At 43.0% G+C, this 25,795-nt stretch overlaps 2 protein-coding genes across 5 annotated transcripts; one reads left to right on the forward strand and one right to left on the reverse strand.

Annotated features, from left to right (window-relative positions):
- Positions 1–751: 751 nt before the first annotated feature.
- LOC110509993 (solute carrier family 25 member 45) lies at positions 752–11,572 on the forward strand. 3 transcript variants are annotated; one of them, XM_021591252.2, is made up of 7 exons: positions 752–909; positions 2,075–2,130; positions 2,233–2,276; positions 2,387–2,458; positions 9,012–9,200; positions 9,282–9,534; positions 9,829–11,572. In XM_021591252.2, the coding sequence occupies exons 2-7, from the start codon at positions 2,094–2,096 to the stop codon at positions 10,110–10,112; spliced, it is 879 nt and encodes a 292-aa protein (XP_021446927.1). In that variant the 5' UTR covers positions 752–909; positions 2,075–2,093; the 3' UTR covers positions 10,113–11,572. The 3 variants fall into 3 exon arrangements, with proteins under 3 accessions (XP_021446927.1, XP_036823316.1, XP_036823317.1); XM_036967421.1 differs by lacking the exon at positions 752–909 and adding an exon at positions 1,047–1,277; XM_036967422.1 differs by lacking the exons at positions 752–909; positions 2,075–2,130; positions 2,233–2,276; positions 2,387–2,458 and adding an exon at positions 6,396–6,448.
- A 531-nt stretch (positions 11,573–12,103) lies between these two features.
- Positions 12,104–22,452, reverse strand: zgc:171967 (GH31_N and GH31_GANC_GANAB_alpha domain-containing protein). Of its 2 annotated transcripts, XM_021591254.2 has the most exons (25): positions 22,151–22,452; positions 21,790–21,891; positions 21,512–21,620; positions 21,219–21,346; positions 20,901–21,080; positions 20,534–20,599; positions 19,743–19,809; positions 19,360–19,456; positions 19,108–19,204; positions 18,630–18,801; positions 18,399–18,519; positions 17,984–18,219; positions 17,724–17,850; positions 16,019–16,098; positions 15,658–15,798; positions 15,418–15,514; positions 15,189–15,290; positions 14,845–15,088; positions 13,924–13,988; positions 13,685–13,761; positions 13,482–13,556; positions 13,221–13,334; positions 13,006–13,118; positions 12,809–12,909; positions 12,104–12,598 (listed from the first exon to the last, which is right to left on the reverse strand). In XM_021591254.2, exons 1-25 carry the CDS (start codon positions 22,168–22,170, stop codon positions 12,489–12,491), a joined length of 2,841 nt encoding a protein of 946 aa, XP_021446929.2. In that variant the 5' UTR covers positions 22,171–22,452; the 3' UTR covers positions 12,104–12,488. The 2 variants fall into 2 exon arrangements, with proteins under 2 accessions (XP_021446929.2, XP_036823315.1); XM_036967420.1 differs by lacking the exon at positions 20,534–20,599.
- Positions 22,453–25,795: the final 3,343 nt, after the last annotated feature.

Here is a 25,795-nt window from a genome sequence, read left to right on the forward strand (position 1 = left end):
TCCAATCTAGAATCTGTGGAAAGAACTGAAAACTGCTGTTCACAAATGCTCTCCATCCAACCTCACTGAGCTCGAGCTGTTTTGCAAGGAGGAATGGGAAAAAATTTCAGTCTCTCGATGTGCAAAACTGATAGACATACCCCAAGCGACTTACAGCTGTAATCGCAGCAAAAGGTGGCGCTACAAAGTATTAACTTAAGGGGGCTGAATAATTTTGCACGCCCAATTTTTCAGTTTTTGAATTGTTAAAAAAGTTTGAAATATCCAATAAATGTCGTTCCACTTCATGATTGTGTCCCACTTGTTGTTGATTCTTCACAAAAAAATACAGTTTTATATCTTTATGTTTGAAGCCTGAAATGTGGCAAAAGGTCGCAAATTTCAAGGGGGCCGAATACTTTCGCAAGGCACTGTATACAGTCTGATATACCACAGCTGTCAGCCAATCAGCATTCAGGACTTGAACCCCCAATTTTATGATAGAACATATACCACGAGTATGACAAAACGTTCCTTTTTCTCTTCTAATTACGTGGCTAAACAGTTTATAATAGCAATAAGGCACCTCGGGGGTTGTGGTATATGGCCAATATACCACGACTAAGGGCTTTATTCAGGCACTCTGTGTTGCGTCGTCCGTTGCATGCACTGCACTTTAATATATATATAGCACTGTCCGCTATATATATATATATATAGTACAACTATATATATATAGCGGACAGTGCACATTTTTACCGCTAAAGGCCAGCAAAACCCTACCCTAGAAAAATGAATCAAAGACGATTTGCCTTGAGATATAGTACTTTGTAGGCAGTCATACAATAGTGCGGGTCGATCAATAAAGTATAATGCTCCGATATAACTTGTGTTGGTGTGTATTCTACGAAGAGGTAACGCTCAAATCAGGTAAATCTTCCTCTGATCTAGGTCACCAACCAAATTTTCTTGTCGAACCCACTCTTCAAAATATTTGCTTTCATTCTTTTAAGCGCAAAAAGCAACGTGGATGTTCGCCCCAAATTCATTTAGTATATTTTTAACTGGTTTACTGCTCCAGACTGATGTGTGCGTTTAAATCTGCACAGGTTGAAAAGCAGCATATCACTAGCCATATACAAGCCATATAAGCAATGCTATATGCTTTAGCGACCTATATTTTCTATCAATGATTTAGAATGGGACTCCAATAGGTATCTTGACATTGAACAGTCAACCCTGTGCAGACTCTTATCTTTTTTGGTACTGTACTTGCGGTGGCTTGCTTTTGAAGACAGGTAAGTGATAATGTCTGTGTTCAGATTGACCTACGAACAGTAGGCATACTGTTAAGAGATCTGAAAAACCAAGATCAACCAATGGGAAATATGATTATACTCTTCGGTAAAGTATTTCTTTTTAGGGCAATCTAGGTTGAAACGGTACACATACAGAGGTTCAAGAACCTCGTTAGACATCAGAGTAAAGTAGAATGATGTATTGTCAAAGGAAACAGTAAAATAGTAATGTACTGGGAAAGATGGGTTAGTTTGTGGATGATGGTTTAGTTTGTTAGTTTCTGAGTGTTGGAATTAAGATTGCAGTGTGCTGTATGCGAGCGAAAATAGCTGTAAGTAGCAGTAAAGGCATATTGTTGTCTGTTAGTCCCCACCCCCTGCCCCCATAAAAACAATAAAACAAAACATTGACATGCACAAGACTGCAAGGATTGCACTCCCAAGCTCAAAGATCACTCTTTGAGATCCAGAACCATGTGCTGTGAAATCTGTATTAAAGTTGAATGAGTCTACCCACTGGGCAAACACTGGTTGAATCAACGTTGTTTACACGTCATTTCAATTAAATTATGTTGATCCAACGTTGATACATTGAATTGACGTCTGTGCCCACTGGGTAATGTCATCAGAGAAAATGATTAATCATTTTATATTTTCCCCTAAACTGTAATGGCAATTCATGTATCATCATAAAAAATGCTGAATTCTGACTAGATGGTTACAAGGTGAGAGATTGTAAACCCAACTACCTTGATTAACCTGCGACTGATATTTGTACTGTAATTTATCTGTTTTAGTGTGAGCAAGCAACTGAGCATGCCGTTTGTGGAATTCATAGCAGGATGCATCTCAGGTAATGAATAGGAAGGAGTAACATAGATCTTTGTGTATAAAAACATTTTTGGACATGAATATGGAGGGTGAATTTGACTAGGCGTATATGAATATGTTCTAGGAGCAGTAGGGTTGGCTTTTGGTCATCCAATGGACACAGTGAAGGTACAAGTACTGGACTCACTCAAACTTTATGATTATATCCACTAATTTAGACCAAGGAATCTAAACTTGTTGACAAGTCACATAACATGTATATTATACTCCATATGTAGGTGCGTCTGCAGACCCAGGTTAAATACAAGGGGATTTGTGACTGTGTGGCTAGGACATACACTCGTGAAGGGGTAAGGTTTTGAATACTTTGGTATTATATGACTCATCCCACTGTGCATAGCACGTCATTTCAATGTCGATAATTGGGTGATATTTGGTTGAGACAAACAATGAGATTACAACCTATATTCACCAACTCAAAAAGACAGCCAAAAGTTAGATGAATTTCCAATGTGTTATGCCTAGCACAACCAAATTCCAATGAAAAAAACAATGTCTTCTTTTTGGTTTAGTTTTCACTCAAATGTCTATCACTGCGCTTTCAACCATGCACAGCAAAGTTCAAGTGGGAATACAATGTCAGGATTTTAGTTTATTTATACAATATATTTAATGTGTTAATGTGTTATCGCTGTGCTTAATCTAATAGCAGAACCAAATTACCTGGATTGCTGTTGAGATTACATTAAAAGTACATAGTGCAGGGGATCTATGCCGTTCGAGATTCTGCACAGATTATTACACAAAGGTGAAGATCTCCACAGACCTGTGACAACCTATGCATGTTATCTTGAACATCCACACTTTACATTATTACATAAAAATACATGTATAGTTACAGCAACCTCAAAATGTGGCCATGGATATGTTACTCATTTTGGGGTAAAATGTTACATTAGTTTGTAAGATAGCCTTAACGAAGGCTATTTACTGTATTACAAAAGTAATATTAAATTGTATTTGGTTGACAACACAACCAAATATTAACATTTAAAGGAGATCTACTGCTTGGATAGTCCCATCTGTGCAGCTGGCTTATGCCCATTCTTTAACTTTTATTTTTTTGGTTGAGTTGGAGACGTAAATCCAACATAAAATTTGTTAACAAGTTAATAGGCTATTTATTGTATTTTAAATATTGAATTGTATTTGGTTACATTTAAAATGTTTACATTTGAGTTATTTAGCAGAGGCTCTTATCAAGAGCAACTTACAATTAGTGCATTCATCTTAAGATAGCTAGGTAAGACAACAACATCACAATCGTATCAAGTACATTTTCCCTCAACAAAGTATTTATCATCAAGGTCAGTGCTAGTTTTCTTTTCTTTTTTAATTGGGAGGAGGGGGGCGTCGGGGCGCCGTGAGAGTTATTTAAGATACTCTTCAAAGAGGTAGAGTTTCAGATGTTTTCCCCAAAATAGGAAGGGACTCCGCTGTCCTGACTTTAGGGAGAAATTTGTTCCACCATTGGGGTGCCAGGACAGAGAAGAGCTTTGACTGGGCTGAGCAGGAGCTGTCCTCCCGTAGGGGTGGGAGGGCCAAGAGACCCAAGGTGGAGGAAAGGAGTGCTTGGTTTGGGATGTAGGGTTTGAGCATAGCCTGAAGGTAAGGAGGTGCAGTTCCCTTGCTGCTCCATAGGCAAGCACCAGGGCTTCGACTGGAAGCCAGTGGAGTGTGAGGAGGAGTGACATGGGAGAATATTGGTTGAACACCAGGCGGGCTGCAGCATTCTGGATAAGTTGCAGGGGTTTGATGGCACAAGTGTAGAGCCCAGCCAACAGAGAGTTGCAGGAGTCTAGACGGGAGATTACAACTGCCTGGAATAGGACCTGCGCCACTTCCTGTGTGAGGAACGGTCGGACTCTACAGATGTTGTAGAGTATGAACCTGTAGGAGCGAGTCACTGCTTTGATGTTTGCAGAGAACGACAGGTTGTAGTCCAGTGTCACGCCAAGCTTCTTTGCACTCTGGGAGGGGGACACCGTAGAGTTGTTAACAGTGATGGAGAGGTCTTGGAGTGGGCAGATCTTCCCCTGGAGGAAGAGTAGCTCCGTTTTGTTGAATTTGAGCTTGAGGTGGTGGGCTGACATCCAAGCTGAGATGTCAGAAGCTGTGTGTCAGAAGGTGGGCAGGTTGTTGGGCAGCTGGACATCACTAGTCACAGGATTTCATCTGGAGAGAGGTGAGAAAGAGCTCAACGCATAGGGTAGTTCTGTGTGAGTGGGACTAGTGGACTTACTAGGCTGAGTGAACGAGGAGCGGATGTTGTCAACCTTTTTTCAAAGTGGTTGACAAAGTCGTCCACAGAGAGGAAAGGGGGAGGTGGAGGATTAAGGAGGGAGGGAAAAAGTGGAGAGAGGTTTCCCAGGGTTGGCGGCAGAAGCTTGACATGTATAGTGACATTTAGAGTGATTACATTTAGAGTGATTACATTTAGAGCTTTATCAGCATATACAGAGGAAGAGAAGTTACAGAGGAGGGTGTGGAAGGATGATAGGTCCTCCAGAAGTTTATTTTCCTCCATTTCCACTCAGCTGCCCGCAGCCCTGTTCTGTTAGAATGCAGTGAGTCACCCAGCCACGGAGCGAGAGGGGAAGGTCAGGCTGGCTGGGAGGTAAGGGGACAGTGGGAGTCAAAGGATGAGGAAAGGGAGGAGAGGAGGGTTGAAGAGGCAGAGTCAGGAGACAGGTGGGAAAAGGATTTAGCAGATGGAAGAGAGGATAGGATAGAAGAGGAGAGAGTACCCGGGAGAGAGAGAGCAAAGATTGCGGTGGCGCATGACCATCTGGGTAGGGGCTGAGTGGTTAGGGTTTTAGGAGAGAAAAGAAAAAGTAGTTATCAGAGACCTGGAGGGGAGTTGTAGTGAGATCAGTAGGCAAACAGCCTCTAGTAAAGATGAGGTCAAGCATTTTTCTGCTTTGTGAGTAGGAGGTGACTGGGAAAGGGTGAGGTCACGAGGAAAGAAAGAGGTGGAAATTAATTGAAGTCCTTGTCGGGAGGTTAAAGTCGCCCAGTACGATGAGTGGTGAGCCGTCATCGTGAAATTAGCTTATCAAGGTGTTAAGCTCATTGGTTGTCAACACAACCAAATATCAACATTTGAACGAGATTTATCTTCTGCTTGGATAGTTCCATCTGTGCCACTGTCTGGCTTTAATTCCAGTTTGTTTATGAATTAATAATCAATATGTTGGATTTATGTCTCCATCTCAACCAAAAATCTAATTTAAAGAATAGGACTAAATCAAAACAAACTTGAAATGCACTTTAAATAGTTTGATTTGATTTAGTCCTATTCTTTAACTAGATTTTTGGTTGAGATAGATACGTGAATCCAACATATTTATTATCAATTTGAAAACAAACTTGAATTAAAGTCAGTGGCACAGAATATACATCTCCTTCAAATGTTGATATATGCTTGTGTTGACAACCAAACACAAAAAATGCTAATATTTATCTGTATATGCCATTACCCCAACCTCTTAATGTTTTTGTTTTATTTATTCATCGAATGGTTCTCTCATTGATCGGGTTCCCGCTTTAAATATCTGGGCATTTGGATTGACAATGATTTAAAAAACATACTGATGAGCCTGTTTTTTTTTTTTATTTTTAATTTTTACTCCTTTTTCTCCCCAATTTCGTGGTATCCAATTGTTGTAGTGAGTGACAGAACACTGAGCCAATCACGGCGCAACTAGAGAACATTACCAACACCTATGCTCTGTATCTTCTGCTGGCTACCCCACCATTACAGAAAGCACTGAACTAGGCTGAAACACCTGCGTTTTGGAGCTGCCTTACTCAAGAAATCAAAAAAGAGACCATTTATGGCACGTATTAATGCCAAAATGACATGCAAAACATGTTATTTTTTTATTTTATTTTATACCCCCTAGTGGCTACTGATCTTGTCTCATCGCTACAACTCCCGTACGGGCTCGGGAGAGACGAAGGTTGAAAGTCATGCGTCCTCCGATACACAACCCAACCAAGCCGCACTGCTTCTTAACACAGCACGCATCCAACCCGGAAGCCAGCCGCACCAATGCGCCGGAGGAAACACCGTGCACCTGGCCACCTTGGTTAGCGTACACTGCGCCCAGCCCGCCACAGGAGTCGCTGGTGTGCGATGAGACAAGGACACCCCTACCGACCAAGCCCTCCCTAACCCGGGCGACGCTAGGCCAATTGTGCGAACCCAGGAACTCTGATGGCACAGCTGGCGCTGCAGTACAGCGCCCTTAACCACTGCGCCACCCGGGAGGCAACTGGTGAGCTTGTTTAAAAGCTATGTAAGATTACATATCTTCGTTGTTGAAGTATAAAAACAAAGTATTGGTTAACTCTTGAGGTTCCTAGGGTCCCCACCGAATTATAGTACCAGTCAAAAGTTTGGACACACCTACTCATTCAAGGGTTTTTCTCAATGTTTTACTATTTATACATTGTAGAATAATAGTGAAGACATCAAAACTATGAAATAACACATATGGAATAATGTAGTAACCAAAAAAGTGTTAAACAAATCAAAATATATTTTATATGTAAGATTCTTCAAAGTAGCCACCCTTTGCCTTGATGACAGCTTTGCACACTCTTGGCATTCTCTCAACCAGCTTCATGAAATGCATTTCAATTAACAGGTGTGCCTTGTTAAAAGTTAATTTGTGGAATTTCTTTCCTTCTTGATATGTTTGAGCCAATCAGTTGTGTTGTGACAAGGTAGGGATGGCATACAGAAGATTGCCCTATTTGGTAAAAGACCAAGTTCATATTATGGCAAGAACAGCTCAAATAAGCAAAGAGAAATGACAGTCCATCATTACTTTAAGACATGAAGGTCAGTCAATCCAGGAAAATTTCAAGAACTTTGAAAGTTTCTTGACGTTCACTCACAAAAACCATCAAGCGCTTTGATGAAACTGGTTATCATGAGGACCGCCACAGGAAAGGAAGACCCAGAGTTACCTCTGCTACAGAGGATAAGTTTGTTAGACTTAACTGCACCTCAGATTGTAGCACAAATAAATGCTTCACAGAGTTCAAGTAACAGACACATCTTAACATCAACTGTTCAGAGGAGACTACGTGAATCAGGCCTTTATGGTCGTATTGCTGCACTACTAACCACTACTAAAGGACAACAATAAGAAGAAGAGACTTGCTCGGGCCAAGAAGCACGAGCAATGGACATTAGACCGGTGGAAGTCTGTCCTTTGGTCTGATATGGTCAAAATTGTAGATTTTTGGTTCCAACCGCTGTGTCTTTGTGAGACGCATGGTAGGTGAATGGATGATCTCCGTATCTGTGGTTCCCACCGTGAAGCATGGAGGAGGAGGTGTGATGGTGCTTTGCTGGTGACATTGTTGTTGATTTATTTAGAATTAAATGCACACTTAACCAGCATGGCTACCACAGCATTCTGCAGGGATACGCCATCCCATCTGGTTTGCGCTTAGTGGGACTATCATTTGTTTTTCAACAGGACAATGACCCAACACCTTCAGGCTGTGTACGGGCTATTTGACCAAGAAGGAGAGTGATGGAGTACTGCATCAGATGATCTGGCCTCCACAGTCACTCGACCTCAACCCAATTAAGATGGTTTGGGATAAGTTGGACTGCAGAGTGAAGGAAAAACAGCCAACAAGTGCTCAGCATTTGTGGGAACTCCTTCAAGACTGTTGGAAAAGCATTCCAGGTGAAGCTGGTTGAGAGAATGCCAAGAGTGTGCAAAGCTGTCATCAAGGCAAAGGGTGGCTACTTTGAATAATCTAAATTCAAAAATATTTGTTTAACACTTTTTTGGTTACTGCGTGATTCCATGTGTTTTTTCATAGTTTTGATATCTTCACTATTATTCTACATTGTATAAAATAGTAAAAATAAAGAAAAACCCTTGAATCAATAGGTGTGTCCAAACTTTTGAATGGTACTGTAGTTTTAATGCACCTCACTGAGTATAGAAAACATTACGAACCCCTGCTCTTTCTAAGACATAGACTGACCAGGTGAATCCAGGTGAAAGCTATGATCCTTTAATGATGTCACTTGTTAAATCCACTTCAATCAGTGTAGATGAAGGAGGGTGAATGGGCTAGACAAAATATGTAAGTGCCTTTCAACACGGTATGGTAGTAGGTGCCAACCCAGGTGCACCGGCTTGTGTTAAGAACTACAACGCTGCTGGGTTTTTCACACTCAACAGTTTCCTGTGTGACATCTAGCCAACTTGACACAACTGTGGGAAGCACTGGATCCAACATGGGCCAGCATCCCTGTGGAATGCTTTCAACACCTTGTAGAGTCCAGTAAATCTTAGTTTTTAGGGGAGCTCTCACAACAATCAATGTCATGATAGCACATTGGTAATAGTCAGTGGCAAATATCATAGCTAAGCAGCAATGGGCTTAGTTAAAACCCTGGATGGGATACCAAAGGGTAGCTTCTGATAGATCAATTCTCCAGGAGGAGGTGCTGCTCAGCCTATAGTTTTTTTTATTCCGATAGTAGATTTTATCATTGAAGATCTGAAGTTATTTTAAAGGTACAAATTTAACATATTTTATTCAAGGTTTGTCTGTTGAAATTTGGTTATCATGATGACATAATCTTGTGGTTGAAATCTCCAACAGTTGATTACTATTTTCAAATCTAATGTATTTTCCTCGTAGATTTCACGTCACAATATGTTGACAAATTATGTTGAAACAACGTTGATTCAACCAGTTTGTGCCCAGTGGGATTTGTCGATGAGTGTTTTGTTTTTTTCGCTACATTGTTGTACCATCAGTAATTCCTTAACTATACTATTTTTGTATTTGTTGGATCAGATCCCTGGGTTCTTCAAGGGCATGACATTTCCTGTCCTGACTACTGGCATCACCAACGCTGTGGTCTTTGGTTCCTATAGCAATGTTTTAGACTGCCTCACCCAGTCCCAACGGAATGACCGAATCCAAGGCAACCCTGCCTCGGCATCAGCAGTCTTCGCAGCTGGCTGTTTCTCAGGTCTGGCACAGGTAATATGGAACGTGCTTTAAATGGCCCTGAAATATGGCATTATGTGTACTTTTTAACACCAAGCTTGTCTTTGCTGCCAGGTGGTGGTTACTGCGCCTGTTGACCTGGTGAAGGTACGCTTGCAGTCCCAGACCAAGGGCTGGGCTGGGGTCGGTGGTGACGGGTATCGAGGTCCCATTCACTGTGTGACTGTCATCCTGAGGGAGGAGGGGCCAAGGGGATTGTTTCGAGGGGGGTTGGCTCTTACCCTGAGAGATGTACCCTGCTATGGAATCTACTTCTTGCCTTACGAAATCACCTGCAGGTTTCTGACTGAAGAAGGCAAACGGCCAGGTCAGTTGGAGAGAGAGATTGTGTTCCAGGCCATCTTTTCATGCGAAAAGATTGCTATATTATGTGGTTCCTGAGATGTTACGCTCATCTCCATGCATTTTGAGATATAAACTGTTATACGTCACTGCAATAGAGACGACTTGGAGTGTGTGTGTGTCATTAACAGTTCAAAGGCCATGCTAGTCTGTGAGAAGAGAGCGAGTCTGTGTCTAGATTTGACCGTTTATTGCTGATGGTTTGAGTGCTAGTGCAATTACATAGATTTTCAGGTAATTATTTGGTTTGTATCTGCAGGCACATTTGCAGTATTGATGGCGGGTGGGGTGGCAGGCGTGGTGACGTGGGCCTTTGCCACGCCCATGGATGTGATGAAAGCGCGGCTGCAGATGTCCGGTGCTGGGGGCCGGGTGTACCAGGGGGTCCTGCACTGCATGAGTGTGAGTCTGAAGGAGGAGGGGGTGAGAGTGTTCTTTAAGGGGCTCCTCCTGAACAGCCTGAGGGCCTTCCCTGTCAACGCCATTACCTTCCTCAGCTATGAGAGCCTGATGCGTTTCCTCACCCGGCCGTCTGCAGACTGACCACAAGACTATATGCATCTCCTGGATACACTCCGGTCGGACCAAATGATGGAAAGAATAGCAACATTGGATGGGCAAACCATTATGTGAAATGAACTGGTATATACAGTATACCTTAGCATGCTATACTCAATTGTATCTCCTAAACTGGAGTTTCACACTTTGTGTTATCCTCAATGTGGGCACTCAGACAGGGCTCATGATGCTGTTTTAGTAGGACACAGTGCTGTGATATCATAGGGTGTCACCATACTTATGGATGCAAACTGTCATACAGCATCACCTCTCACAGAGCTATGATACCATCAGTATTTTATATCATGAGACAAAACCTTGAATATGAAAACACCTGGAAACCAAATGTTTATACCAAGACATGGTGTATTTATGTACTGGTATACTATATGAACTTCATAGCCTTCATTTATTAAACTTTTTAATTAACAAAATGTGAAGCAATGGGAATGTAGTTGGTTTATTGCTGACAACCAATCCTCAATTAAAATCAACTTTTTTAGTTAAATAAACCCCCTTCCCCAAAATGTAAACATTTAGTAAAATGATGCATCTTCTACTTATTGCATAAATCAATGTATTCACCCCTTTGGATTTATTCACATTTTGTTGATTGACAAAGTGGGATTGAAATGGACTTAGTTGTGATTTGTCATTGAGCATCACAGAATACCAAAGTGAAAAGATTTCAAAAATGTTAGCATATAATAACAGTTGTTGCAAAACTATTCAGCCCTTTTGTTTAGAGAAGCCTAAATTAGTTCAGGAGTCAAATGCGGCTTAACCAACCACAAGTTACATGGACTCACTCTGTGTGAAATAATAGGGGTTGACATTTCTTTTAATGACTACCTCTTCCTCTGTCCCCAATACATACATTGAACTACAAAGACTAGGCAGCTTTTCAAAAGCCTCAGAAGGGCAGTGATTGGTAGATTAAATATCTGATCTAGTATTGTTATCCATCTTTAAGCATGGTCAAGTTTATTATGCTGTGGATGATGTATTAAACCACACACACAAAGAGAGTCGTTCTTCTGAACTGAGCTGCAAGACAGGAAGGAAACTGCTAAGAGATGTCACCAATGTTAAAACAGCTCCAGTTAAATGGCTGTGAAGGGAGAAAACTGAGGATGGATCAACATTTCAGTTACTCCACAATGAAATGTAAAGAATAAAAGTAAAATAACCTTTTTGGCCTAAATAAAAAGCCTTATGCTTGAGACAAATCCAACACGTCACTGAGTAACTGCCTCCTTATTTTCAAGCATGGTGGTGGCTGCATCATGGTATGGGTATTCTTGACGTTGGCAAAGACAGGAGTTTCAGGATAAAAATAAATGGGATGGAGCTAAGCTTTACACCAAACACAGAGGAATTTACCTTTCAGCATGGCAATAACCAACAACACAAGGCCAAATCTACACTGTAGCAGGACAATAACCTACAACACAAGGCCAAATCTACACTGTAGCAGGACAATAACCTACAACACAAGGCCAAATCTACACTGTAGACAGTTTTGACTTAAATCTGCTTGGAAATTTATGGCAAGACTTAAATTGCTGTCTAGCTATGATCCTCAACACCTTCCCAGATCTTGCACAATCCAGGTATGCTAAAGCTCTTAAGAGACTTACCTAAGAAAATCACAGTTGTAAATTGCTGCCAAAAGGTGATTCAGGGGAATGAATACTTATCTATTCAAGGTATAGTTATTTTTAATTTACATTCTAATAAAATATTCCACTTTGACAGAGCAATAATGTAGATCAATTACAAAAAACAAAAACTATTAAATTAATTTCATTGTAATGCAACAAAATGTGAAAAAAATCCAAGGGGGTGAATACTGTATTTCATAATGTCCGATAGAACGTCATCTCTTCTTCATACTTGTCTATTCACAATGCTAACCCAGGTAAAAGCAAATTCATTAACTTGTAACAAAAATGGAAAGGAAAAAAATGCAAACATTACATTTGGACATTCATTGTCATAATTTCTTTATTTTATTTAGCTAGTCATATAGAGTCTTATAGGGAGTCATTATCATCAGTCATAATTTCAACCTGGAAAAAATATTTCTTAAAATTAAGTATCAAAGATTCAGCCTCTTGTTAGTGGTGCAGAATTTCTCCTGACTAACACCATTTGTGGTCCTGAGTTTCATACTCTTTCAACAACCCTGATCCATTTCTCCTGCGGTTTCTTTCTCAGGGTTCGGGTAACTGCTCCAAATCCTAGCCACACTTTTGAATCTGGTTGTGTGCTTTTCTGTAGTTGTATGTTTACTTGTTTGTCCAAAAGTCTGTGTGTGACATTTAATTTATCTCTTGACTTCTGTGTGTGTGTCCTGTGTTACCGCAGATGTAATGTCCAGTTGACCCCTGCGTTCACGCCTGGCTTACGAAGAGTTAAGACTGCCGTGTCCGGGTCAAACTCAAACTCCACAGAAGACTCCCCACCATCTGTGGAGGATGGGTGAAGAACATCAGGCACATTGTAACAAACCACAATGTTCACGACCCTTACCACTTTATGCACTAGCCTGCCAACACAAAAATAACTTCGCTGCAACAAGTTATTTTTCCATTACCAGACCAGAAGGACGTTCAGGGGAAACTCCTAGCTCTACACGTGACACCATGTTGCCTGGTTATTAACGGTACATGACTAACCTGTCGCTGTGAGGGTGACAGCATCAGGCTTTTGAGCTCCCAGGATGTTCACCTGCTCTACCCAGGAGGCCGTGGGAAACTGGGAGTCAGGAGACAGATCACTGCAGCATCAGAGAAAGAGACAGGTTACACTCGATACAGAAACACAGGGGGAACATGGCCTGGTTGGAATGATAATGTTAGTTAGAGGGACAGACCTCGATGAGAGGCTGTTCGCAGTGAAACTCAGGCGTCTGTGAATAAACTGCTTGTCTGTCTTATGTTTAAAGGTGTGACCATCATCTATGTAAATCTCTCCTTCTGCATTGCCCTGGAACAAAGAGAAACATTTAAATGACGACAAAGCCCCTGCAAGTAAAATGGTACAACAACAATGGTAGTGATATCATAGTGGTGTAAACGAAGGTTATACCTGTGAGTCAAGGGCCACGTAGAGGGTGTAGGGATCGTTCTCCATGCAGGATGAGGACCTGCGAACACGGTTCTTCCGGCAGATAATGGAACCTCCTCGCTGGAACACTGGAATCTGTGAGAGGAAGAGGTGGTGGGACAGAGAAGAGAGAGAGAAAAGCGAGAGTTATTTGTGGGAAAAGGTGCTGAGAGGTGGGTGATGGCTAAAGACCATAGGAGTTGAGAGAAACAAACAGCAGATCCATGTTAACAGAGAACCTACTGAGCTCATGGTGACAGGGATAGAGAGGTTCTGAGCTCCATCATGTCTCTGGAACGTGTGGACGTCATACCAGACCTGTGACGGGGAGAGAAGCGCGAGGAGGTCAGAGGACGAGAAGGTATCAGGTTGATTGAACATGTGGTATATTTCAACAGGCAAAACTCCAGGTCAGCCTTCCCTCTCTCTCCATCCTCAAAACTCACCTCTCCATTCCCAGGTAAGTAGGCTGTGACCCCACTAGACCTTTCATCTGTTACAGGGTGAACCAGAAGATCTCTGCCTGATGAACACACAGGGGGAGAGGTAGCCTGGGGTAATGCATCATCCTCACCAGGTTGAAGAGCTCAACTTCATCCAAACATTGAAGTATTCAAAAGTATTGTACCATCAAAAGTTAAGAAGTACATACCGGTCTAAAGGCCGCTCTCCCTAACCTACTTACCAATCAGGAACTCATTGTCAATGGAAAATGTGGCAATATCCTCTGGATACTCCACCCACAGGGGCCTATAGTACAGAGAGAGAGAATACAACCCAAGGTGAATCAAAATACAAGGATTCTCTCTAATATCTTCTCAAAGACTGGTGCCAGCTATAGACCTTCAAAACATAGACGCGGCAGGGCTCGACATTAACACTTGTCCGCTTGCCTGGGCATGTAAAACAAATAGTCAGAAAGACGATTATAGAGTTAAGTTTTCCACATGGACAAGTAAAAAAAAGCCTACTCCGATCAGAATTAGATAGTGTGCATCAAAAACCTGCACACCCAGTAGCTCTCCACATATGGGTTTTATACAGTATGTTTATACAGTAAGTTTATACAGTACAGCCTATCAGTGCAGTATTTTACTTTGTGGGGGGTTTAAGTGCATTGCTCAAGGCCACAACGGCAGGAGACAATACATGGGATCAGAGACCATACATGGGATCAGAGACCATACATGGGATCAGAGACCATACATGGGATCAGAGACCATACATGGGATCAGAGACCATACATGGGATCAGAGACCATACATGGGATCAGAGACAATACATGGGATCAGAGACCATACATGGGATCAGAGACCATACATGGGATCAGAGACCATACATGGGATCAGAGACAATACATGGGATCAGAGACCATACATGGGATCAGAGACCATACATGGGATCAGAGACAATACATGGGATCAGAGACCAGCAGCCTTCCATTGTCAATCCCAGTGATAATAATGGTTATTATGGTGTTACAGAAGACTGTTTATTTTTGCACTAGTGACTTGAGCTGACAAGTAAAAAGTTAACAAAAAAATAAACTAAAAAGTGTCTAAAAAAAAGTTATTGTCAAGCCCTACATGGGGCTTGATGAGCCTACCTCATAACAGGCTGGCCAGTGCGTTGGGCATGGTAGAACTGCAGGTACCAGTAGGGCAGAAGGGTGTAGCGCTGACGCACAGCCTCCCGGATGAGAGCTGTGTTGTCAGGGCCAAAAAGCCAGGGCTCCCTCCGCGGGGTGTCCAGGTGGGCGTGGGCACGGAAGAAGGGCTGGTAGGCCCCCGCCTGGTACCAACGCACCAGCAGCTCCGCACTGGGAGTCTTAAAGAAACCCCCCACGTCAGCTGGGATGAGAGGAGTGATTAGGATACTTTAAGAATGACCATCAAACGAGGATAGACCGAGCCATCCAATCTGTGCAGCACCAATCCCTGCCAGCCTCACCTCCACAGAAGGAGATGCCAACCAGGCCCAGGCTGAGACACATGGGGATGGACATCTTCAGGTGGCCCCACTCAGCTGCATTATCACCAGTCCAAACTGCACCTGGAGGAGAGTGGGTGAATGCGTGTGTGAGAGAGTGAACACTTCAAGAGTGGGTTGGGGTTCAGTGAAGACATACAATATACAACATTTATGGTAACCAGAGGGAGGTGTTATTGAAGGGTCTAACCATAGCGCTGAGACCCAGCGAAAAAGGCCCTGGTCAGGACAAAAGGCCTCTCCAACCCCCCGGAGCGCTGGATCTGACCCTCTGCTGTCGCCATTTGCTGAGAGAGGGAAAGAAGGGAAGACCGAGTAGATGGCAGTAAATAAGTAAGGATGCTGTAACTAATCCAAAACAATCCCAACAGTGTGGACAGTGAACACCCCCGGGGCTATCTAGTCCTAGTAACGCCCTTCCCTTCCTCACCACATAGAAGCCGTATAGGTTGTGGATGTCTCTGTGCTCCCAGGGCCCATGGAGGGCATCCTTGTGCATGGTGACCTCTGGACCGTTGAACACAGACGGCTCGTTCATGTCGTTCCACGTGTACAGGTTCTCCATCGAGCCCTGGAGAAGAGAAACAGGAGATAATGACATGTCAGTACATCTGTGGTCTCAGTAGCTCAAGGCTCCAGCAGCTTTACTGGTTAACCAGTGACATCAATGCTAACTGACTCAGTGAAGAGGACAAAGTTTCCAAAGGAAGTCAAGAAAGAAGAAGGAAAGAGAAAAAAGTAACTGCGTTTAAAATGTGTAGATGAGACTAACTGACACAGGGTTTACTCACCTCATACTGGTCATAGGCAAACATGCTGGCCCACCACTTCCTCATCTCAGGGTTGGTAAAATCTGGGTAACCTGCATTCCCTTTTACAAGAAAATAGAGTACATATACATAACAGTTCTAAACAATTCTAGCCTTTGGGTGACTGAATCAGTAGAAAAACAGGCAAATCTTATACTGCGTTGACATTTATTGCCAAAATATTGCCCTGGAGGTAGAACTGAGAGATTTCCGTTAGATGGGGCAAATTGGCTATTTCAGAAAAATGTATGATTTAGCTTTTTGGTCTTAATTTAAAAAGGTTAGTGCTAGGCATTAGGGTTAGTGTTATGGTTAAGGTTAGGTTTAAAATCAGATTTCATGACTGTGGCTTTGCCAGCAAGTGACCACTCTGCAGATCTGCTTCCAGGGCAACATTCATGACAAATGCTAACCTGCACTGTGTTGTCTGGTACGTTTTAGAATTTATCAATCCATAAATACACTAAATTAACAAAGGTATGTGGACACCTGCTCGCCTAACATCCCATTCCAAAATCATGGGCATTAACATTGAATTGGTTCCCCCTTTGCTGCTATAACAGCCTCCACTCTTCTGGGAAGGCCTTCCACTAGATGTTGGAACATTGCTGTGGGGACTAATGCCACAAGGGCATTAGTGAGGCCGGGCACTGATGTTGGGTGATTAGGCCTGTCACGCAGGCTTCGTTCCAGTTCATCCACAAGGTGTTCGATGGGGTTGAGGTCAGTGCTCTGTGCAGGCCAGTTGTCACCGATCTCGACAAACCCTTTCTGTGTGGACCATGCTTCATGCACAGGGGCATTGTTATGCTGAAACAGAAACTTCCTCAAACTGTTGCCACAAAGTTTGAAGCACAGAATCGTCTAGAATGTAATTGTATGCTGTAGTGTTAACATCTCCCACCACTGGAAGTAAGGGGCCTAGCCCAAACCATGAAAAACAGCCCCAGACTATTATTCCTCCTCCACCAAACTTTACAGTTGGCACTATGCATTGGGGCAGGTAGCGTTCTCCGGGCATCCGCCAAACACAGATTTATCCGTCGGACTGTCAGATGGTGAAGCGTGATTCATCACTCCAGACAACACGTTTCCACTGCTTCAGAGTCCAATGGCAGCAAGCCATACACCATTCCAGCCAACGATTGGCATTGCGCATGGTGATCTTAGGCTTGTGTGCGGCTGCTCGGCCATGGAAACCCATTTCATGAAGCTCCCGACGAACTGTTATTGTGCTGGCGTTGCTTCCAGAGGCAGTTTGGAACTCTGTAGTGAATGTTGCAACCGAGAACAGACTATTTTTATGTGCCATGCGCTTCAGCACTCGGCGGTCCCGTTCTGTGAGCTTGTGTGGCCTACCACTTCGCGGCTGAGCCGTTGTTGCTCCTGGACATTTCCACTTCACAATATCAGCACAAACAGTTGACTGGGGCAGCTCGAACAGGGCAGAAATTTGACGAACTGACTTGTTGGAAAGGTGGCATCCTATGACGGTGCCACGTTAAAAGTCACTGAGCTCTTCAGTAAGGCCATTCTACAGCCAATGTTTGTCTATGGAGATTGTATGGCTGTGTGCTCAATTTTATATACCTGTCAGCAACGGGTGTGACTGAAATAGCCAAATCCACTAATTTGAAGGGGTGTCCACATACTTTTGTACATAGTGTACATACTGACGTGTTCCTACCTGGCCAGCACCAGCCCTCATAGTCTCCGCCATCTTTGTTTTTTATGTAGTAGCCTCGAGAGCGAATCTCAGTGTGGATCTTATAGCTGCTGTCCACCTTAATGTGAGGGTCCACTATGGTCACCATCTGTGGACAGCCGGGACAGGAGAGGACGCAGTGAGTAGAGGAGGAAGAGAGAACAGTGCCAAAAATGTAAATTATCTTCTCATTACCACACACACACCATTTCAAAATCCTATGTTTCCATCATTAAGTTCACCTTGCGTCTCTTATCCAGGAGGCCCTGCAGCATGTCTTTGGGCTGTGGGAACTTGTTGTTGTCCCAGGTGAAGTAGCGCTTGCCGTCCGTGTGCTCAATATCCAGCCAGATGAAGTCATAGGGGATGTCGTGTTCATCAAAGCCCTGGTCCACCGCACTCACATCTTCCTGGTCGTTGTAGTTCCAACGGCACTGGTGGTAGGCCAGCGAAGAGAGAGGGGGGAAGGCCTGAGTTCCTACGACAGCCAGAGAACAGGTAATTTCTAAAGTGAAGGTAACACTTCTGGGATAGGGAGCAGTGAAGCTATAAACCGACCATGTATTGAACATTAAAATGTGCTTGGTGTGAATGTGTAGAATATACCGTGAGTGACGTGTACCTGTGTTCCTGTTAGTGAGTGTGTAAGTAGTGTACCTGTTAAGGAAGAGTACTGTGTGAACACATCATTAGGTCGCGGTCCCAGCATGATGAAGACGTCAATGATGCCACTCTCAGAGATCCATCGGACGTCTGTCTGAGGGACCTCACTGGAGCCCTGAACACAATCAAACATGCACAAAGAGGATTCAGAGATCAAACCAAGTGGATCCAAGGGCAAAGAAGGAAAGGCAAGACAGTGTGAGATCCAGTCACACACACACCCACCTGTCCAGAGCTGACATCCACCCATGTCTCTGCTGCGTTAAGCCAGAAGAGACCCATAGTCCTGTGGGTGTTGTGTGAGAGGAGGACAGGCACTGCTCCATACAGAGCCATAGGGTTAAAGAGCTCATACTGGAACACATCCAGGTTATAAAGCCTGTAGGGGTCTCCTCCACTAAGGAGAGGAACAGGAATCACTGGGTTAGCACTGGATGACCAACAAAAGGGGCGGCAGGTAGCCTAGTGGTTAGAGCGTTGGACTAGTAACCGAAAGGTTGCAAGATCGAATCCCAGAGAATCTGTTGTTCTGCCACTGAACAAGGCAGTTAACCCACTGTTCCTAGGCCGTCATTGAAAATAAGAATTTGTTTTAACTGACTAGATACTGACCTAGATAATAAAAGTAAAATAAAAAATTAATCAGAAAACTACACTTTGATGAGCAAATGACATTGGGGCAAAAGAGCGTTTATAGTCTCACTCTGTGTTTTTCAGTTTGAGGCCGTCTGCGTGTTCAGGGATGCCGTAGACGTGTTCTACTCCAGGCAGGGAGAAGTCCAGACTGATGGAGGAGGGACCTGGAGGACAGGAGGCAGGTTACATTAGAGCAGTGTTTTTATTTATATATATTTGAATAATTAAACACATAATGTTAAGTAAATAGGTGAAAACAAATAAATGGACTTGAGTAACAGTTTGTTTTACTATGGAATTGTAGTGTACAATGATGTACCATTAGGCTTGGTGTCAGCATGGGTCTTGAACGTCTCCTCCCACATTCCTGGCTGATCCACCTCTTCTTCTGCCTCCTCCTCCTCTCCTTCTGACACCTGGAAAGAGAGGGGTTTTGTGGAGAACCAGAAAAGAGGCCAAACGTGTAGCTCAAGTGTCTCAGAAAGGTGCTACTCGTACACACCCTAGTTCAAAGTTCACATCAAATTGATACCAGAAGTTGGAGCTCTTCTCGCACCCTACTAGGCTACTACTCACAACCTGTTATCTCTACACACTTTGAACACAAAACATGGACAGAATGGGGTCTATAAATGCACCAATAAACCCATGCAGTGTTTGTATCAGAACAATAAGGTATTTGGAATAGAACACCACACACACCTTTTCCTTGTCATGCTTCTCTGTGTCCTCTTTCTCCCCAGCTTCCTCTGTGTCTGTTTGGCTTTTGCTGCATCACACAATAATACATATCAATGTCAAAAGAGTGATTGATTGCTATAGAAACCACATGGAGAAATGTGAAGAACAAGTAAAGCAATATAAACTGCTTTTCATCACCTGGATTGACATGTTGTTAGTGATCGATTGAAGGACAAACTCTTTCCATTTGATAATTGTCATTGAGTTAAACATGCATTATGTACTGGCATCTTGTTGACATAGCAGTTCATCTTAACTTGTGTTTGCATTGATCTTAATGTGGGGGTTGCACAAAAATGTGCAGATTTTAAGTTAGGATTCAGCCCATAGAAAATGACTTGGTAATGGGCTTTGTAATATGCCCACATTTCGAAACTTTGCAGGACAATGATTCAGAAGATTTTTTATTTGTTAATAATTATCCATGGGTAAACCAATCAAATCACTGAACAATAAAATATGACATGCAATAATTTGTTTAGTTTAGAGGGTGGTGGGAAGCTTAGTAAATATATGTACACTACACTGAGCAGTAGAGGCTGTACAGACTTATGAAGAAATTGCACACAGCAACATGTTTACATATATTTATTGTTGCTCTGGTAAAGTTAAGATCAAAAGTAAAAATCTGTTGACTTCATTTTTGACTTGTGGCATTTCTACTATAAGACAATACAGCCGCAAGCTATTTCAGTAGTTCAACTCAGGTGTCACACAAACATTACATCAAGAGGCAAGCTAAGACCAGTTACCTAGAGAAAACGCTCTTGATCTTATCCCACATGCTACCGACTGTGCTACTTATTTTGTGGGAAATACTGGAGGACATGGTGAGAAACAGGAGGGAAAGGAAAGGAACAGAATAGGACGGGAAAACAGATCAGTACAGCACAGCTAAGTGCATTTTAGAAAACCTTTGAGACAATTATCAAATTCAGCAGGAGAGCACAAGTGGAAGCCTTCATTAAAAGCCTTCCATGAAATTACACAACATATATTACACGGCAATATTCCGTCAAAGTCCATCACAGGTCTAGTATATGCATTCAATTGCATTGTTCCATGTGATATAAATGCATGGTTTCATCCTGTACATGCAAGACTGCATAAGCGACTCACGTGTCCTTGCGTATGCGGAGCTGCTCGAAGGCTAGCAGGCCCCGGGAGTTGAGGGACAGCAGCACCTGTGGGCCCTCCATGATGTCCAGGCGGAAGGGCTGGGCACTGAGGATGAGCCTCCAGTCCTCCCCACCCAGAGACAACACCACCCTGTGCTCATCCTGGGCCAACACTGACATACTGCATTGGAGAGAAACAGACATCACACCCATGCCAACACACCCACTATGGACCTTCTCTATACTTTACATCCATTACAAAACCATCCCAGAATGTGAGACATCAATAGTGGGCTGATATTGAAATGAACAAACTCACAGTTCAGTGGGAGGGTCAGTGATGAGAACATCAGGCACCTCATATCGAGGCTTGATGGGCTTCAGCTCATTGATCTTCACTCTGGTCATGTTCCCCTGAAGGCGATACAACTCGAGCAGCAAGAGCACCTGAACACAGGCAATGAAATTATCACATGGTTTGCACGATGTGGAAGAACACTAAGTGTATGGTGGATTTCCATTGTGTGCCATTCAAGTAATCCATTGAAAGTAATTTCACCCAATCTCCATGACAACTTATTTACGTGTGCAGCAGGTCTTGTTCATTCTGACCTTATTATTGTTATTCAGGAGCTGCACTGTGAGGTGGGAGTCACTGAGTTCCAGGGTCTCCAGTAAGGCTGTGTATGATGACTGGCCTGGCTTCATCGCCCTTTGACGACTACACACACACACACACACACACACACACACACACACACACACACACACACACACACACACACACACACACACACGTTATTTCGTTTAGGTCTCAAAATGTCCATCTAGGTAACGTTATTGTTGTTACACATTTTTCTACAAGTTAATTGATGGTAGGCAGCCATCACCTGCAGAAGGCACTCTGGTCACATGTTTTGAAGTTGCTGCGATCCACAGCTTGAGTGATGCTCAGGAAAACAGACAGCACGAGCACACGATATAAGCACATCCTAGGGAAGAATGGAAATAAACAGTGATGTAACTATGTTTGCAATTATCATATTCCAGCTAGCTAAATCATGTTGCTGCTGAACTGATTAGTTAGGTAGGTAGTTTTCCTCTAGGTAGCAAGCTATCCGTGACAAAAGACAACTGACCAAATGCGGCATTTATAGATAATATCCACAAAGACTGATGCAATAGTACACATGTTTTCTGTTGTAATGGCTTGCTAGCAGGCTAACTGAACCTGAATTCTGAAATAACTACCGTTCAATGAAGCTCGCCATCTTGATTCAGCTTGCTTACGCTCTCGATTCAGCTTGCTTACGCTCTCAAGCCTCGCCCCTTCAAATCATGTGCACGCGGATGATTTGACAAATAGAAAGTATAGATGCCTATAAGAAACAAAATGTGTTATTTGGGGGACAGTCAGAGCCAACCCTGTCCATCTTGTAGACGTATTGGCACATTTTCGAATTAGACGAACTCCTGTTATTGTCTTAACTTGAAATGATAGTGGGATGCTATAATAACAAACGCTCTAAACATGGTGCTTTCTGTTAACCGTTGCTTAGCGTTTTGATCTTGAATGCGCTCCACATTGCCGCGAGTCATTCAATGATTGGTCAGTTCATTTTGACGAGGGAGGCGCGTGTGCATAGCAAAGGTGCGTTAAACACGTTGGGGTTTTGGAACGTTCAGATAGAAATATACTATGTAGAACAGGAAGCACTTCGGCTCTATTCGTTCATGTAATTTCTATTTGCAACGTTCGGCAACTGAAAGTAGCCAGTAGTCCATCCCAAATTAATGGAAAAGATGGGTATGGTACTGTCTAAAATTAAATGAGAAAGATGCCACGTGGCATGGACTCAACATTAGACTATTTCTGAAGTTTGCTATTATGGAAAGCAGGAAAGCAAAGGCTGGCTTTTTCAAACAGAAATTTGCATCCTCTAGCTCTAACTCCAAAAAGTTTTGGGACACTGTAAAGACCATGGAGAACAAGAGCACCTCCTCCCAGCTGCCCACTGCACTGAGGCTAGGTAACACTGTCACCAACGATAAATCCATGATAATCGAGAATTTCAATTTCTACGACTGGCCATGCTTTCCTCCTGGCTACCCCAACCCCGGCCAACAGTTCCGTACTGCAGCTACTTGCCCAAGCCTCCCCAGCTACTCCTTCACCAAAATCCAGATAGCAGATGTTCTGAAAGAGCTGTAAAACCTTTACCCATGCAAATCAGCTGGGCTAGACAATCTGGACCCTCTCTTTCTAAAATGATCTGTCGCCAACCCCTATTACCAGTCTGTTCAACCTCTCTTTCATATCGTCCGAGATCCCTAAAGATTGGCAAGCTGCCGCGGTCATCCCCCTCTTCAAAGGGGGTGACACTCGACCCAAACTGTTATAGACCTATATCCATCCTGCCCTGCCTTTCTAAAGTCTTCGAAAGCCAAGTTAATAAACAGATCACTGACCATTTTGAATCTCATTGTACCTTCTCCGCTGTGCAATCCGGTTTCCTAGCTGGTCACGGGTGCACCTCAGCCACGCTCAAGGTACTAAACGATATCATAACCGCCATTGATAAAATATTGTACTGTGCAGCCGTCTTCATTGACCTGGCCAAGGCTTTCGACTCTGTCAATCACCGTATTCTTATCGGCAGACTCAACAGCCTTGGTTTCTCAAATGACTGCCTCGCCTGGTTCACCAACTACTTCTCAGACAGATTTCAGTGTGAAAAAATCAGAGGGTGTACTATGGGTGTACCACAGGGTTCAATTCTCGAGCCGACTCTTTTCTCTGTATATATCAACGATGTCGCTCTTACTGCGGGTGATTCCCTGATCCACCTCTATGCAGACGACACCATTCTGTATACATCTGGCCCTTCTTTGGACACTGTGTTAACAAACCTCCAAACGAGCTTCAATACCATACAACACTCCTTCCGTGGCCTCCAACTCCTCTTAAACACTAATAAAACTAAATGCATGCTTTTCAACCGTTCGCTGCCCGCACCTGCCCGCCCAACTAGCATCACTACTCTGGACGGTTCTGACTTAGAATATGTAGACAACTACAAATACCTAGGTGTCTGGCTAGACTGTAAACTCTCCTTCCAGACTCATATTACACATCTCCAATCCAAAATTAAATCTAGAATCCCGATTTCGCAACAAAGCCTCCTTCACTCACGCCGCCAAACATACCCTAGTAAAACTGACTATCCTACCGATCCTCGACTTCGTCGATGTCATTTACCAAATAGCCTCCAACACTCTACTCAGCAAACTGGATGCAGTCTATCACAGTGACATCCGTTTTGTCACCAAAGCCTCATATACCACCCACCACTGCGACCTGTATGCTCTAGTCGGCTGGCCCTCGCTACATATTCATCGCCAGACCCACTGGCTCCCGGTCACCTATAAGTCTTTGGTAGGTAAAGACCCGCCTTATCTCAGCTCACTTGTCACGATAACAACACCCACCCGTAGCACGCGCTCCAGCAGGTATATCTCACTGGTCATCCCCAAAGCCAACACCTCCTTTGGCCGCCTTTCCTTCAAGTTCTCTGCTGCCAATGACTGGAACGAATTGCAAAAATCGCTGAAGCTGGAGACTTATATTTCCCTCACTAACTTTAAACATCAGCTATCTGAGCAGCTAACCGATCGCTGCAGCTGTACATAGTCCATCTGTAAATAGCCCACCCAATCTACCTACCTCATCCCCATATTGTTTTTATGTACTTTTCTGCTCTTTTGCACATCAGTATTTCTACTTGCACATTATCATCTGCACATCTATCACTCCGGTGTTAATTTGCTAAATTGTAATTACTTCGCTACTATGGCCTATTTATTGCCTTACCTCCTCATGCCACTTGCACACATTGTATATATACTTTTTAAAAAATGGTTTATTCTATTGTGTTATTGACGCTTGTTTATGCCATGTGTAACTCTGTGTTGTTGTTTGTGTCGCACTGCTTTGCTTTATCTTGGCCAGGTTGCAGTTGTAAACGAGAACTTGTTCTTCAACCAGCCTACCTGGTTTAAATAAAGGTGAAATATATTATATATTTTTTAAAGATTGTTTTATAATGGCATTTTATTATGGTTAATTGAATTCCTATTGGATAGCCATTAGCAACATTATGAGCACACATTGTATAGAAAGGCTTTCAAGTTTAAAACCCGTTGTGAGTATAGGCTTCCGAGTGGCACAGCGGTCTAAGGCACTGCATCTCAATGCTAGAGGTGTCACTACAGACCCTGTTTTGATTCCAGGCTGTATTACAACCGGCCGTGATTGGGAGTCCCATTTGACGGCGCACAATTGGCCAAGAGTTGTCTGGGTTAGTGTTTGGCCGGGGTAGGCCATCATTGTAAATAATAATTTGTTCTTAAGTGACTTGCCTAGTTAAATAAAGGTTAAAGAAAAAATAAAGTTGAACTATAGTTGATATAACTGTATTTGCTTTCCAAATTCAGGTCTGAACATTTTCATTATATATTTAAAAAATCCTTTATATGTACATTTGTCATTTGTATTGCAGCGCTTAAATCGTTGCAGCTTCCTTCTTGCCTGTTATGGATTGATGTTACTTTTTATGATCACTTTATAAACAATCCATAACAGGCAAGAAGAAAGTTTCATAAAAGAAGCCGACCATAACACACCAGACATGTTACATCATTTCAATGCTAAACCTGGTCTAACAGTGGAAACTGTTGGTCCCAAGAAAGCACCAATCACTAATTTCCATTAGACAGTTAAATAGATTATCTCATTGGCAAAGGAAACTCTAGTTGAAAGCCATCCATATTTTGAGAGGTCAGCTCTGCATATTTTGAGAGGTCCGTTCAACACAACTCACAAGTACTACTCCAACA

Source organism: Oncorhynchus mykiss, chromosome Y (assembly GCF_013265735.2).
Source record: "Oncorhynchus mykiss isolate Arlee chromosome Y, USDA_OmykA_1.1, whole genome shotgun sequence".
In the NCBI taxonomy this organism is placed as follows: Eukaryota; Metazoa; Chordata; class Actinopteri; order Salmoniformes; family Salmonidae; genus Oncorhynchus; species Oncorhynchus mykiss.